At 36.1% G+C, this 15,666-nt stretch overlaps 1 protein-coding gene across 2 annotated transcripts; it reads right to left on the reverse strand.

Annotated features, from left to right (window-relative positions):
* Positions 1-222: 222 nt before the first annotated feature.
* Positions 223-15,433, reverse strand: LOC132268212 (glyoxylate/succinic semialdehyde reductase 1-like). Of its 2 annotated transcripts, none has more exons than XM_059769006.1 (9): positions 15,271-15,429; positions 14,210-14,378; positions 11,895-12,005; positions 11,707-11,808; positions 10,533-10,634; positions 4,425-4,540; positions 1,208-1,286; positions 960-1,130; positions 223-682 (listed from the first exon to the last, which is right to left on the reverse strand). In XM_059769006.1, the coding sequence occupies exons 2-9, from the start codon at positions 14,318-14,320 to the stop codon at positions 584-586; spliced, it is 891 nt and encodes a 296-aa protein (XP_059624989.1). In that variant the 5' UTR covers positions 14,321-14,378; positions 15,271-15,429; the 3' UTR covers positions 223-583. The 2 variants fall into 2 exon arrangements, with proteins under 2 accessions (XP_059624989.1, XP_059624990.1); XM_059769007.1 differs by lacking the exon at positions 223-682 and adding an exon at positions 2,931-3,082 and having other exon boundaries at positions 965-1,130; positions 15,271-15,433.
* Positions 15,434-15,666: the final 233 nt, after the last annotated feature.

Here is a 15,666-nt window from a genome sequence, read left to right on the forward strand (position 1 = left end):
TTCTGACCGTTGCAGCCCGCAAAAGGGAGCCTCTCACTCTACATTTTGGCAACATTTGACATATGACTGTTGCCCTCGGAATTCAAACATTGCATAAGCACAATGAGGATTGTAATAACACTATCATATGATTAGAACAATCTGAAATTGATGGCACATGACAGAGCACATGACTTGACACCGGTGCTCATAGTCACTGTTAGTGTATACCTGCTTATGCAATGTTTGAAGTGCAGTAGAGAATTTAGCATAAATTGATCACGCACAAAGATTCAAGCGGACATGGTATTTGAAGATTGATTCACACGTACAGACCACTTGCCTACAATTATTTGTCTCTTAGGTTGATTTAATACGCACACAAAAAGAAAGGTTTGCAACCAAAACTAGAACAAACCGCGTGATACATTTCATATTTGCAATTTTTACTGTTCCAACCAGCAGAAAAGCAAAAAATTTCACTAGTTATAAGCCTTTGCAATTCATTAGAAGCACGTCATCATCACACGGTGGTACTTTTTAGCTGGAACGCACAGCTTTGGCTTCCATAATCACCAAAGAAGTTTTATAACAGCCATCAGGCTTAATCTATACGGCGTCGTATCGATAGGTCCTTCACCGCCTCGTGCACAGCTGAAAAATCATAGCCCCCAAAACCCATGATGCTCGCTTCCTCGAATGCCTACATGACGAATGTGTGAATTCAATCATTAAAGAGCTATGTAAACACTTCCATAACCGACCAGATTTGAGGGATTTTCGCAGTTATTTTATAAACCCACTGAATCATTGAGTCAACAAAATCAGGTTTACTTTAGAGTCACCTAATCTAAGGTGGGGTAAAAAGTTGTCACCCCTGCTTCATGCATTGAAGCTTTTCTTGATCAATTTTAAGGATATATAATAGACCTTGGGTTAGTCTTTTTCTTTGTCACAGTCAGCATAAGGAGAAGTCTTACATCATTGGCAGCAGCTGCCACTTCCATTGATACCGCTTTCTCATTCCCAAGGGCTAAAGACAACCTCATATCCTTCAACTGCTGTTCCAGAGGACATGCGTGAGAGTAACAACTTTCAATCATGGAGATTCCTTTCGTCAATAACAATGGATTAGCAAATCCACCTCGGTCCTGCAAGAAAGCAACATATCAAGAGTTAGCTCAACACCAACAGACGTCTAAATAAAGATTCTAGTACGCCATCTCACCAATGCGTTGAGAATAGATTGAGGGTCCAATTCACTTTTTTCAGCCAGTAAAACTCCCTCTGAAAATGCAGCCAACACACTGCAAAGAATTCAACTACTGTTACAATTTAACAAACAAAGCCCATGACCATGCTGTGATATTTTTTAAACATCTTGATAAAGTAGTGCAACTATGTTATATTGACTTGCAATAATGTCACTTTTCTGAAACCACAAGGAATTTCAAAATTATTTACTCACACAAACAGACTAGATTCACATGTCAGATTAGCGTAGCATAGAAGTGTGTCACATAGTATATAATGGAAGGCAGTGGGGCACTGATGGTTGAAGGGGATTCCTTCCAAATCCAGATGAGAGAAAATAAGATATTGAGAAAATAAGATATTATAAGCTTTCCAACTTAAGCGAGATCTTAAAAAAATTGCCCACCAAAAGGAGGTTCTGTTACCCTCTTGCAGTGGGAAGATTCAAGTTACTTGAGATATCTTTTCTAATATCCCTAACAAAGAGATGCCCCAGGGTGTGAAAATGAACTGAATAAGATGCTTGAAATTTTAAGATTATGTATAGTTGGGGCAAAAGGATATGGTAGGCTTTCACCACTCCAAAAGTTTTCAGACGTGTTGATAAGAAACTCACAGCTCATATAGATATGAATAAACTACAAATAAAAAGAGAAGAATCTCGTGCCAAGTAGAAAGTAGCAGTGAACCAGGGATCATATGTAAAGATGCTCCAGGACACATGGGTACAGATTCAGAGGAAGTAGTTATTCTAGTGGGAGCATACAAGTAGTTTGAAAGTAGATATTATGAAACTAAATATAACCTTCCCAAAGGCTTCGAATAAAAAAAAAATGAATGAACAGGTGCCACCATAAAAGAAGCCAAATTGCCAAATTACCAAATGAGACTAAAAGTGGTCTCTCTAAAAGTTAAGGGATAAGCCAAAATCAAGTAGCACAAAAACTTGTGGACAGAGATTTCATTCATGAATTTGATTGATCTATTTCCATATAAAAATGTACAAGACAAAAATTAGATGGTAGATGAAAGGTTCATCAACAACACGGAGAGAATATACAAATTGCTAGTTTAATATTGTAATATGATGTTTAATAATTATCTATTGGCAAAAGTGACTTTTTCACCATATGAACACAATACCCCCTTGGACAAAAAAAGTGAGAAAATCACTCATAGTAGTTTCAAAAGAGAGCAACTTGCCCTCGGCAAAGGCCTCCGGCCATTTTTCGTCGACGAAATTGTTCACTCATAGTAGTTTCAAAAGAGAGCAACTTGCCCTCGGCAAAGGCCTCCGGCCATTTTTCGTCGACGAAATTGTAAATTTACCAAGCTACCCCATAAAATTAATTTTTTTTTTTTTTTTTAAAAAAAAAGATAAATAGTATAAAAATACTAAATACCCTCACATCTATCTGCTCCCTCCCACTCTCACTCGTCAGTTCTGTCTAACCTCACCGCCACCAACATGCGCCATAGGCGATTACACCTCCACCACAACATGCCAAAAAGAAACCTGGTCACAAGGCTTGAGCCCAAAAAATATATATATAAGTATTGGGGCCTTATCTAAGCTGCTCAAACGCAAGCCCTAACCAATTAACCATCAGACGAGCAAGAGAAGTAAGATTCCGGCATGGGACTCTGTACGGACAACGGCCAGTCAACGACTATAAAGAGAGAATGTAAACCATCACCTGGTATCAGCAATTTCAAGAGAGAGGTGATGGCATGTGATCGGACGGCAAAGGTTGATTCAAATGAAAAGATCAATTGGATTTTCAGCCAGAGATGGACTCGTAGAGGTCGAGAGTGCAGAACACTTTCTCCGGCGATTTCTGGCTCTTCGCTACGAATTCAGGAAGAAGAAGAAGAAGGGTTATGAAATTAATGTTACAGAAGAAATTAAATTCGGGAAGAAGAAGAAGGGTTATGAAATTAATGTTATAGAAGAAATTAAAACCATATAACCTTCTCGATTTTTTCTTACACTGATAAAGTTCGAGTTTTTTTGGCAATTTGATTTTGTAATTATAGCTAATTTTCTGTTTATATAAGATGAATTAAGTTGTAGAAGAAATTAAAATCATTTACTTTGCTGAATTGTTTCTTACAGTGATACAGAAATTGTCTTTTTTTTCTTTCACCCTTTGAAGTATGCTTTTGTAATTGGGAACTACATCTTCCAAAAAATTTTAAGTGCATATATTCAGTAGTTTGGCCTTTTATTGAGAGATGATCATATATATACATACATATATATATACATATATTTTTTAATGGTAATACATACATACATACATATATATATATATAACACCATTCAAAAATCAATGTAGGCCAGTGTGTGAAGATTTACAACTCATAGCGAAGAAGATGAATTGTGAAATACAGATATATCTATATATATTTAAATTGACATCCCCTTAATTACTTAGTATTAGCAAGCAAGGTTGGATTTCTATATAAGTATCCCAAGAAAAGGAAGAAGGCAATTAAAATGAGAATTTGGGTCAATATCCCTGCAAAAATGGCTGTGTAAGCTCAACATGGGACCAACCAAAGAGGGAGGGGAGTGATCGAAAGAGTAAATTTTATTGTGAAATTTTGTTTAGCAGTGTAGTTGGGGAGAGAGAGAGAGAGAGAGAGCAGGTTCTAAAATATAGAAGGAAGAAGATGGATTAGACAAAGGGGTACAACGGTCATATTGAAGGGCAATATTGGCATTATACTAAAGTACAGGTCACGTGATGCAACAGTTGGACGGAAAGTGGCCGGAGGTCTCTGTCAGGAGAGCAAGTTGCTCACTTTTGGAAGTACTATGAGTGATTTGCCCACTTTTTTGTCCAAGGGTGGTATTGTGCTCATATGGTGAAAGTCGCCGCGGGACCCAGGGGGGAGGGGGGTGCGGGGGCCGGCGGCGGTGGGGATACTTTTGCCTTGTCTATTTATGTACCTAACAATATAGACAAATGCTCTTAACATTTCAGAATATAGAATAAAAATGTATCATGTGGGAAAAAATCACACACATAACATCATTATTTAATTTTAATCTACCCAAACAAAATAGGCAATGTTCAGCTGTCAAAATCTACATTCTGAAACAGTTTTCTTGCTCTGGAAAGTGGAAAATGCTGAAGAGAATACTCTAATTCAGAAATATCCTTCGTGCAAAAATGAATTATTACCTCCCCATTAACATGTTCACAAGAAGTTTCATTTTTGCTCCATTTCCAACATGCCCAAGGAAAAATGTCTTTTTCCCCATGATATCGAAAAGGCAGTGTGCTTCCTCATAGAGTGCCTGCAATTACAAATAAGTGGAGATGACAATAACATTAGCGGTGCACAAATTGTTGTTCGGAACAGAAATGAACCGGTCTTTCACGGTTCGGTTTCAAACCTAAATGGTTTCGGTTACGGTTACAATTGTTAAGGAACCGTTAGAATTGGTTCAGTTCCGATTCAGCTTGAAACCGTACCGAACCGGACACCATGCACCCCTAAATAACATAGAATGTTTGCATCCTGCATTTTTTTTTCCCCATAGTTGATACTCACACACATGCCTCCACTAAAGCTTGAAACCTCCGGTTGATACCGCTAGGCCACCAACCCGTTGATGTTTGCAGCCTGCATTGAACATACGTAAGACTTAATAGCAATGACTGCTAATGTCCTTCTCTGAGCATGCCAGCATGTATGGTTGTGTTTAAAAATCAACTTATATATAGGTAAGTGCCTTATTGTTCATTTTTTTTAAGATCTCACTTTCACTTTCAAAAGGCAAAACCTAGTCTACTTCAAAATGTTTATTCACAAGAGAACTAACAATAGCAGTACCCAGGTTTCAAACAAGGTTCTTAAAGTTTCATGAAATGCAATTAATTTTGTTGTAACAATATATTAATTTTTTTTAGATCTCGCTTTCACTTTCAAAAGGCAAAACCTATAGTCTACTTAAAAATGTTTATTCACAAGAGAACTAACAATAGCAGTACCCGGGTTTCAAACAAGGTTCTTAAAGTTTCATGAAATGCAATTAATTTTGTTGTAACAATATATTAATATTTTTTAGATCTCACTTTCACTTTCAAAATACTTTCAAAAGGCAAACAAAACCTACAATATTTTGAAAGTGAAAGTGAGATCTAATAAAAATTAAAATATTGTTACAACAAAATTAATTGCATTTCATGAAACTTTAAGAACCTTGTTTGAAACCCGGGTACTGCTATTGTTAGTTCTCTTGTGAATAAACATTTTTAAGTAGACTATAGGGAATATACTATCTTAAAAAATTAAGTTCTAGTCTCTATAAGGAGTCTACATTTGTATGTAAAATTATGTACAAAATTTCTGGACTGCTATTGTACTCTCTTCTAAATAAGAGTCGAGGATAAATACATCCAACCATTGAAGATAAATCAAATGATTAGAATATTATTTTACCTTGAGCAATTCTTCCTTGGGGTTATTAGACCAAGTTTGTTATGTTTCTATTCTTTCTTACTTTTCCTCAATTTTTTACACTCTGAAGGGTGGTCATAGGTAGCTCTCTGCCTCTTCTTTCTTTCTTTTTTACTCATAAAATGAGACCCTAAACATAAATTTGTCCACCACAATTATTTAAGTTCAGAATTTTAGCTCCCTCATAGTGGTGCGGAATTCATACCTAGGTAAGTGCCTTGGTGTCACAGGCCGGGTACTTTGTGGTCCGACCCAAAAGCTTAAGCAACTAGATTGTGCGAACACCAACTCATATATACCCAATAACTTTCCCATCCAAATCCGACGTGGAACAAGACTCCTCTAACTTTCTCCCATACCCGAACTCGCAATGCCCTCATTGCATTCTACCAACCCGTCCTAGACCCGAACACCTCCCAGTTGCACACTTGGCGTGACGTCGGACCAAGGACTGGGCCAGCCTCTAATACCTACTATAACAGGCCAGGTGCTTCACTATCCGACCCAATAGCTTAAGTGACGCAGGACAAGTCGTAACTTATAGTAACTAGAAAGAAAGAGGGGGATGAGAATGAGAAGATAAGATGAGGCTAGACGAAGGAGGTGAGAAAATAGACGAAGGAGATGAGAAATCAGACTGAATAAGGTAGGATAGATAGACGGAGGGATTAAGAACAGCAAGAACAAGAGGGAGAAGAGATACAAAGAGAGAGAGAGTTCGCAAACTCACGTAATAATTCAATAATTCTAAAAAACTGAGTTCTCAAATTACAAAGGAGCCTTTAAATAAGCAAATTATAAAACAAACCCTAAAACATAAAAATACCAAAATAACCCTGAAATTCAAACATGATAAAAATAACAATAAGCATAAATAAAAACCCCAAATTACTAAAATCCCCAATTTTATTTCTCTTTCCCTCTTCTCCAAAGGCCAATCAACACAATCAATGGTTCTAATTCCAAGGACCTATTGCAAATTTATAGACTTCAACAAACACATAAAAGTACTTAGAATAATTCTCAATGAAGCATTTGTACCTTTACCAAGTCTGATTTGAGTGTCCGTGAAAGTAGCTCTACAAGGTGTATGAGAGAGAAACCCTGCTCCAAATATTTTTCTGAAGTTTCATTTTTTTTTTTTTTTTTTTTTTGGTCAGTTCACTGCTGAACATGCTGAACTATTCCCTTGTGGCTTTGAAATTTGGTCTATGGCTCTAAAATTTGGACTGAGGTCAGATGTTCTGAACCGGGCTAAGCTTGGGCCTGAATACTCAATCTGCTACTTCCTGAAATGGGAAGGATTTGACTAATTTTAATTTGAGTTTGGTCAAATCTGGTTTATAAGGCAAACAAAATACATCCTTTCCAAACTCAAATCTGAACTTTCCAAACCAGACGAGATAATACAAAGTTGACTCTCCAAAATCAGTAACGCTGAAATTTTGGTGACAATAAGGATTGCAAAGATTGCAATAACACAAAGTTGACTTTCCAAAATCAGTAGCGCTGAAATTTTGGTGACAACTAACGATTGCAATAATCCAAAGTTGAGTTTCCCAAAAGCAGTGGCGCTGAAATTTTGGTAACAATAACGATCTCAAAGATTGCAATAATACAAAGTTGATTTTCCAAAATCAATCCCTGAATTCTGTGTTGAAGTGGCGATACCGACAATAACCAAATTTGACTTACCAAAATCACACACTGAATTCTTTGACCCCAAAATCAAGTACGAAAATATAACAGATATTCTTGACTAAAGATATAGCAGATATACGATATGGCTAACTATGGTGACGGCAAGAGAAAACTTTGGAAATAACGATCTGTGATGTTTTCTTATTAATTTTTTTTTATTTTTTTTATTTTTTTTAGACAACGTGATTGTTCAAGTGCTACCAAACTGATACAGAAGCGATTCCAACGACTAGTTTTGTGGAGTGGGCTTTGGGTTTTGTGGATATTCAGGTTGGGGTTTGATAATAGTTTTCAACTAGGTTATGGGTGAAGTTGAAGGCAGTAGGCTTGCTTGGGTTTTGTGAGTTGATGGAAACAGTAGATGAGGTCGTGAACAGTAACCAATTAAATGGTTTAGGGCTGAAGGCGTTTCTTGCTTTGGTACTTGTAATGGCTGTGGTGATTTGGTGATTGTAATCACTAGTTACTTGGATACTTTGCACCGATGAACTTGATCGTTGTAACTAGAAAGAAAGAAAGGGGTGAGAATGAGAAGATAAGATGAGGCTAGATGAAGGAGGTGAGAAAATAGACGAAGGAGATGAGAAATCAGACCAAATGAGGTAGGATAGATAGACAGAGGGATTAAGAACAGCAAGAACACAAGGGAAAAGAGATACAAAGAGAGAGAGTTCGCTAACTCACGTAATAATTCAATAATTCTCAAAAACTGAGTTCTCAAATTACAAAGGAGCCTTTAAATAGGCAAATTATAAAACAACCCCTAAAAAATAAAAATACCAAAATAACCCTGAAATTCAAACATGATAAAAATAACTTACTAAAATCATAACTTACTAAAATCCCCAATTTTATTTCTCTTTCCCTCTTCTCCAAAAGTAATTTTTTTTTTTTTATAAGCAAGAGAATTCATAGAATGCATTCAAAAGGGGAACGCGTCCCGAATACAAAGAAAAACAAAAGGAGCAAAAAGCAAACATTAAGCCGCCAAAGAAGCCAAGAAATCTGTCATGGCATCGGGAGCAAAGCACTGCCTACCCGAGCCCCAAAAGCAAAGGGAACTAATAATAGAGGACTTAAGGACGCCAATAGAAGATTCCTCTCCTTCAAAGGCGCTACTATTACGCTCCCTCCACAAACACAACCAAAGACACAAGGGCGCCATTCTCCAAAAACCTCTAATCTGAGGACCCATGGAGCCCCCTCTCCAAGCCTCCATCAACCCTCTCGTAGAACCAGGCATGACCCACATGACCCCGAAACAGCCCAATAAGAGACTCCAACAATCAAAAGCCACTTGACAACGCAAAAGAAGATCATTCACTGATTCTCCATTACGCTTACACATGTAACACCATTCAGCAATACAATGGTTTCTCCTCAGATTGTCAATGGTTAAGATCTTGCCCCACACCGCTGTCCAAGTAAAGAAAGCCACTTTAAGCGGTGCCTTAGAGCGCCACACTACCTTCCACGAAAACATCCCATCTGAATCCGAGAGACAACCAAAGAAAGATCTCACAATAAATGTACCCCGAGAAGAAGAGATCCAAACAAGAGAGTCCCTACCTTCACCACAAACCTCCTGGCTGTACAGCAACTCCAAAAAACCGTAGACATCATCCAGCTCCCAATCCTGAACAGATCTCCGAAAAGAAACATCCCAGGTCGTCCTCCCGCTATCAAGCCGATAGCAGTCAGCAACCGAAACATGCCTATCCTCCGCAATCCGGAACTATCTAAGGAATGCACAAGCTAAGGTACGATCTCCACACCAAATATCCTCCCAAAAACGAATATCCCTGCCATCCTGAACTCTGAATCTGTTATGTTTAGAGAATTCGTTCCACCCATTCCGAATGGCCTTCCAAACCCCCACACCTCCGGGGCTCTTCTCTAAAAGTAATGTTGAAGCATGTGCAACTCATGTATTCGAATCATATCACGTTCCCCATCATTAAGCGACTAGGTGGTGCTACCACCCACAACCCATATATACCCAATCACTTTCACATCCAGATCCGATATGGGACAAGACCCCTCTAACACTAGGCATGATTGAGCATTTTGTTTTGTTTCAACTAGATGGGATTCTAAGAATATTGGACCAGGCACTCCATGCTCTTAACTCTTCTTTTGACCAAGCTTGTCATAAAAAAGTGGTCGAAAAATTAGGATAGCAAAGTGCAAACTATGCTGATTTAAGATCCAAAAGATACTAATTGAGAATTATACAATATTACCAACTTGTTCTCAACTTTTAAAGGGAAAAAAATCAAGAGAACAAAAAAAATGCAAGACAAAGCTTGTTGAACATGCACAAACCCAAAAAAGAAGGTGAAGAAAAACAAGAGAACAAGGCCTCGTGGCACATTTCCAAAACCCTTTTTCTTTATTAAAAAAAATGAAGAAGAAGAGAGACAGGGAGAATTAAACAACAAAGCCAACAGTTGTAAATGTAATACTTTGTTTTAAGTACTTCAATGTGCCAGGAAAGATTATACCCAAGGTCTCTTATAAATAGAGAAGTTTCTTCATTGGTCTTCACAGTTATCTCTATGAAACAAGAGATCAATAAAGTCCAGGTAACATCCATTGACATGGATGGTTGTGGATATTTAAAAGTTACTTGCAGTTTATAGGGAAATTCTAAAATAGGATAACAATATAGCTACTAGCTAGACTGTCAGTCACCTATATTAATTCGAAAAAGGTATTACCAAATTTGCAGTTTAATGTTTAGTACTGAAAAAGACACCTGATGTATTTCCTTTTCATCGTGTTTTGACTTTATTGGTAAGAGAACTTTTACTAGAAATGATCTTCTTAGTTTACATGGTAAATTGCTCAAAAAAAATATTTGGTGAATGATTGAACAACAAATTTTGACAGATAACACATGTCATCCCACATATATGATGTACACTTGGAGCTACTGCTTGGGTAACAAATTTAGGCCATCTACCATGCTCACCTGGTCATTTTGATGACTGTTCTTCCTTTAGTTTCTCAATATGTATTTCAATCAAAAAGGAAAAGTAAAAGACAAAAGACAAAAGCCAACATAGTAAGCCTACAAATACTAATCCTACAAACTGCATCTGTAAAGCTGAAAGTAAATTTACCTTCACCCCAGCAGCAAGAATTACCAATTCACCATCTTGGGCAAGCTTTCTGCTACCTGAAACTGGAGCTTCAAGAAAAGAACCACCTTTTGACGTGATTGCCTGTATATATCAGAATCATGTAAGTATCAGACTATCAATTCCACATATAAAGGTTCCTTTCTCTTTTCTGTTTTATTTTATTCTTACCAAACATCATTTTTTTGTGTAAACTTCTGTAATAAAAAATTTAGGTACATCAAGTGTTGTAAAATCCATTCCAAAATGCTTCTGATATTGCAAACATTGTTGGTCTTCAGCAAACAGCTCATCAACAACAAAAGAGGATACCATTGTCACGTGTTTGAAAGGATCAAACTGATTCTTTTCTTTTTTTACTTTTTTTTGGGTGGGGGAAAGGTAATTGGCAAAAGAAAAGAAAAGAAAAAAGATATAAATAAGCATTAAAGTTGCAAATTCAGAAAAAATTAATTTTCAAAAGAAGGAAAGCTAAATGCATGGGGCCAAAATTTTTATGTTAAGAACAGTACTTTGTCTAAATATGCCTATCCTTAGTTTAACTGATATCTTCTTGGATACGAAAGAGCAGATATCCTTTTGGTTTGTGCATGCATTTTAGAAACTTAAAGACGTTGAGCTACAAATTTTAATATAAGTATTTACAATCACCTTATTTCAAGAGAGAGTTAAATGCATGGTACCAAAAAAATAATAATAATTATGTTTAGGAACAGCACTTCTTCCAAATATGCCTCAGTTCAACTGATATCATCTTGGATAGGAAAGAGCAGATATCCTTTTGGCTTGGGGATGCATTTTAGTCTTTTTAGAAATTTAAAACCATTGAGCTACAAGATATAATATAAGTATTTACAACCACCTTATTTTACAACAAATTTAAATGCATGGTTCCAAAAATTTTTTGTTTAAGAAAAGTACTTCTATTATATACATGCCTCCCCATTTAGTTTAACTGATATCATCTTGGACATGAAAGAGCAGATATCCTTTTAGCTTGTGGATGCATTTTTTAAACTAGAAAATGTTGAGCTAAAAATTTTAATATAAGCATTTACAATCACCATATTTTGTAGCATAGGTATAAATACAGTGAATAGAAAGCAGGACAATTAAACAAGGAAAAGGAAGCAGTAATATTGGCATGCAAGTCAACCTCGCTGATCTTCGAAGACGTGTCAGCATCAACAGTTGACATGTCAATGTAACCTTTTCCTTTGCAAATTTGCTCAAGAACACCGTCTTTATCAAAAACCACCTAAGCAAAAAAAAAAAAAAAAAATAGAAAATTCAATAAGGTCAGTTAAAATGTTTATTTTAGAAATACCAACCTGAATTACTAACAGAAAGAGCTGCAGAAGGATCAGACAACATCGCAATGGTATATTTGCACTTCTTAACTACTGCTGCAGCGGTTTCAGCTACTGAAGCTCCATATTCCACCAGCTGCTCACACTGAAATCAGAAGGTGGTTTGAGGACAAAAGGCTTTGATTCAAACATGACAAAAACAGGAAAAAAAATTAAATAAATAAATAATGCCAATTGCTTGATTAAGTTGGTCACACTTCAACCCGCTGAGTCAAAAACCACAGATCAAAGTGCATATGCCTCATGGTTGAAGATAATCCCTCCCTCTGTCCCAAAAAAAATGTCCTTTTGGGGAGTAGAAATTTTTGAGGCGACATGTGGGACATGCATTGTCCCCTTGAAAAGTTACTAAATTGCAACCTCATAATTGCAGTTAATCACGGAGTATTTGCTATGCATCAAAAGTTAAATTAAAAATTTTAATTGGACAAGAATCACAAAAGCTACACACCACCAATTGGTAAATGAGTGTTTATCATTTCTTTATCAATGTTTTTTTTTTTTTTTTTTTTTTTTTGGGTGGGGGGGGGGGGGGGGTCTCATTTTCAGAAGCAGTTGAACTCTTTTCACTCTCTTACCAAATTTGAGCACAAATTCCCAGAATTTTTATATTTCAGATGTAGAATTCAATCCACCTTCTATGGCCTCAAATCGCCTTTTAGAGGAAGATGAGACAGACTCTATGGCCGAATCCAGAGGGACTACTTTCTCTGAATATCCTGATTTAGTCAAGTAATGGCCATCTCAAGTTATCCAAGAGACTTTGATCCTTCCCATGACATCTACTATTCCTACACCTAAGACCACCCGCCAGAATAGGAGGACCAAAGCTTTCTATAAAAGTTACCCTAGCATAGTACATTTCTCACCAACTAAATCTCGATTGAAATCTGTAATCAAGCTAAGAAGAAAAGGATTCAATTCAGCCAAGTGGCAAGCAAGGGAAAAGGTAAGAACAAACTTAGGCGGAAAAGGAAGAAAGAAATATGAGGGCAACCGGCATTCATTTTATGGAGTTACTTGTTTAAGAGATCTCGACACATTAAGCTGGAGCAGAATCACCTCTAATTAGAAAATATTTGTCGTTACTGTTGAGGAAAAGGGAGTTAAAAGTTGTCAATTGATATTAGAAAATTGAAACTGACAGAATAATGCGAGTGTGCACCACACACATGCACATAGAGACTTCCTGCCAAGGTATGTGGTGTAGACAAATACGGAGTACAAATAATTACAAACAACATACCTGTGATAGTGGATTTCCAAGAGAGTATTGGACCGCTAATAAGTGGTGTAGACAATTAACTCACAACTTAATTGAATTTATAGAAAAAGAAAAATAAAAACATTGCAGGTTCCTTCACGAATTTAAATAAATTTTAAGTTGGGGATAATTGCCAGGGGCATGAATTTTGATTAAATTGAGAATTCGATCCTTGTTTTCGGTATAATTCACGTAGGTGAATGCTTTTCATGGGGTAGGTATTGTAGGTGCCATATTTCAAATTAAAGAAGACTAACACCCAAATAGGAAAAATAAATGCACCAATGAGGAAGATTGACACGATCCACATCGAGATTAATTAGGGAATGGAAAGTACTAAAAGTTTGAGATATTTAAGAAAAATATGATAGCATGTGGTTCTATTGAATTTGTATCATTAAATAGACTGAATAGTGAAGCAAGTTGTCATGTAATTGAACCCAAACTATTGAGTCAAAGCTTTGTTGAGTTTATGGTATTCATCATTCATTACTCTTGACTGAGGTAAATGTTGACCAATTTTGATAATGGTCTTTGATTTTCTTCTTTTTTTAATTACTAAGTTAAAGCTCATACAAGAAAAGTCAAACATTTTAATGTTAAAACTCATACAAGAAAACTTAACATTTTAATTTAAGTTAAAATGCACGGTACCAAATTAACCAGTACGTTGAAGAATCTATTTCCTTCTCAGGGAAGAACAGCAAGGTAAGAACTTTCAGCAAAATGGGTTATCAAGAAATTGCAGACAGAATATTGCTATCAATTAAAGTCTCCCCCAAAGTCTCCCTCCATTGAGGGGTCTGGGGGTTTAGATGTCCGCAGCCTTAGGATATTGCTAACAGTTCCTTTATAAAAATAATGGAATAGGCAACACCTCTATTTCAAAACTCAGGGCAGAAAACACATCAATTTCAAATGTTTCGCGCCAAGTAACATCAAATGCAACAACAGAACTCACCAACCACGTCCAAGCATACAAAAATATACTTATGTATATAGAGAGATAGAGAGAAAGAGGGTACCTTAGAAGGGGTCCGGTTCCATACAGTCAAATTAGCGCCATGGCGGAGCAAGGTTCTGGACATGGCCATCCCCATGATTCCCAACCCTAAAAGCCCAATTTCCTCCTCCATTTTTTATTTTCTTCAGTTTTGGTTCGGGCAATGCTCTCTGCACACCTTTAAATCCTCTCTGTACCGATGCCATATACAAATAAAATAACCATAGTACACTTTTCACTCACAATGACAAAACATTGTGATACAACAAAACAAATATAGTGATTTCTTATTTGATTACACAATTCTTTATTTATTATAGATAAAGATCATTGTCGTTCCTGATATGCATTTTACAGTTATTTCCCCTGCCTTTTTTTTGTCTTTTTTGACTTTTTTCCCAGTTCAGATCGTTCAGAAGAGCAAAAAGAAATAAGGACCCAGAACAAAAATAAGAAACAAAAATAAGAACTTAGAATTTTTTTTTCATCGTAATGCTAAAAAAAAATAGAACTTAATGTTTTTTTTTTCCCTACGTAATGCTAAAAATAAATTGGGATTCATGTTGGAAATAATAAAAAATCTAGGAATTAGAACCATAAGAATAAGAGTTACCTGTCGATTATTTTAGATTGATCGGAATAAATAGATGTACCAAAGAAATAGAATTGGATACTATGTAGATTCCGATTCCATATATGGAATTGATAAATATATGAAGAGTATTGTAAATTGATCAAGATCCTATTTTATCTTTATTATAGAGTACGACTTTATACACTACAATAACAACACTAATAGATAGTATGGTAGAAAGTAAATATTAGAATACTGCTAATTCTAGTCCGCTCATTTCATTTAAGACGCCAAATCGGAATCCTTTTCATTTTTTCCTTCAATCATTGATAAGAACTCAGAAGTCAAGTTTTATTCAAATTAATTAATCATTTTGACTGACTAGCAGAAAGAAATAAGGATTTGTAGCAAAAAGAAATAAGGCTTTGCAGATGGGTTCACTAATCGGTGATGGTGATGATCGGAACGAAAATAAGGAACAAAAATAAGAAACAAAAATAAGAACTTACAGATGGGTTCACTAATTGGAGAAGGAGATGCTCGGAGCAGAACAGACCGGAAATCCAAGATGGCACGGATCGGAGATTGGCGAGTAGCAGTGATCGCTTCACGGATAAACTCTCTAGAAGCGGCAATGCAACTTGTGAAGAAGTATTAGGGTTTCTAAGTTGACGCACATGTTATAAAATAAGTTATGAGGGCAAAATGGTATTTTTGCATTGTAAACCGGACCCCAAAAATAAAAAAAATGAACAAACCTTAGGCCGCATAACAAATGACTCAATAAAATATCAACAGATGTTAAAGTTTAAAAAAAAAAATAATAAATAAATAAATAAATATGATGGCTACAAGGAAAGTTTTCATATATTTTTTAATTATTTATAATTTTATAAAAAATTAGA

This window comes from Cornus florida, unplaced genomic scaffold (assembly GCF_030987335.1).
Source record: "Cornus florida cultivar Cherokee Brave unplaced genomic scaffold, ASM3098733v1 CherokeeBrave_3.0.0_Hap2_Chr08, whole genome shotgun sequence".
In the NCBI taxonomy this organism is placed as follows: Eukaryota; Viridiplantae; Streptophyta; class Magnoliopsida; order Cornales; family Cornaceae; genus Cornus; species Cornus florida.

Coding starts and splice junctions, on each gene's coding strand:
- LOC132268212 (XM_059769006.1), bottom strand. CDS start 14,320: ATGGAGGAGGAAATTGGGCTTTTAGGGTTGGGAATCATGGGGATGGCC. Junction 12,006..14,209: donor GGAACCGGACCCCTTCTAAG/GTACCCTCTTTC, acceptor TTCTGATTTCAG/TGTGAGCAGCTGGTGGAATA. Junction 10,635..11,706: donor CGTCTTCGAAGATCAGCGAG/GTTGACTTGCAT, acceptor TGATATATACAG/GCAATCACGTCAAAAGGTGG.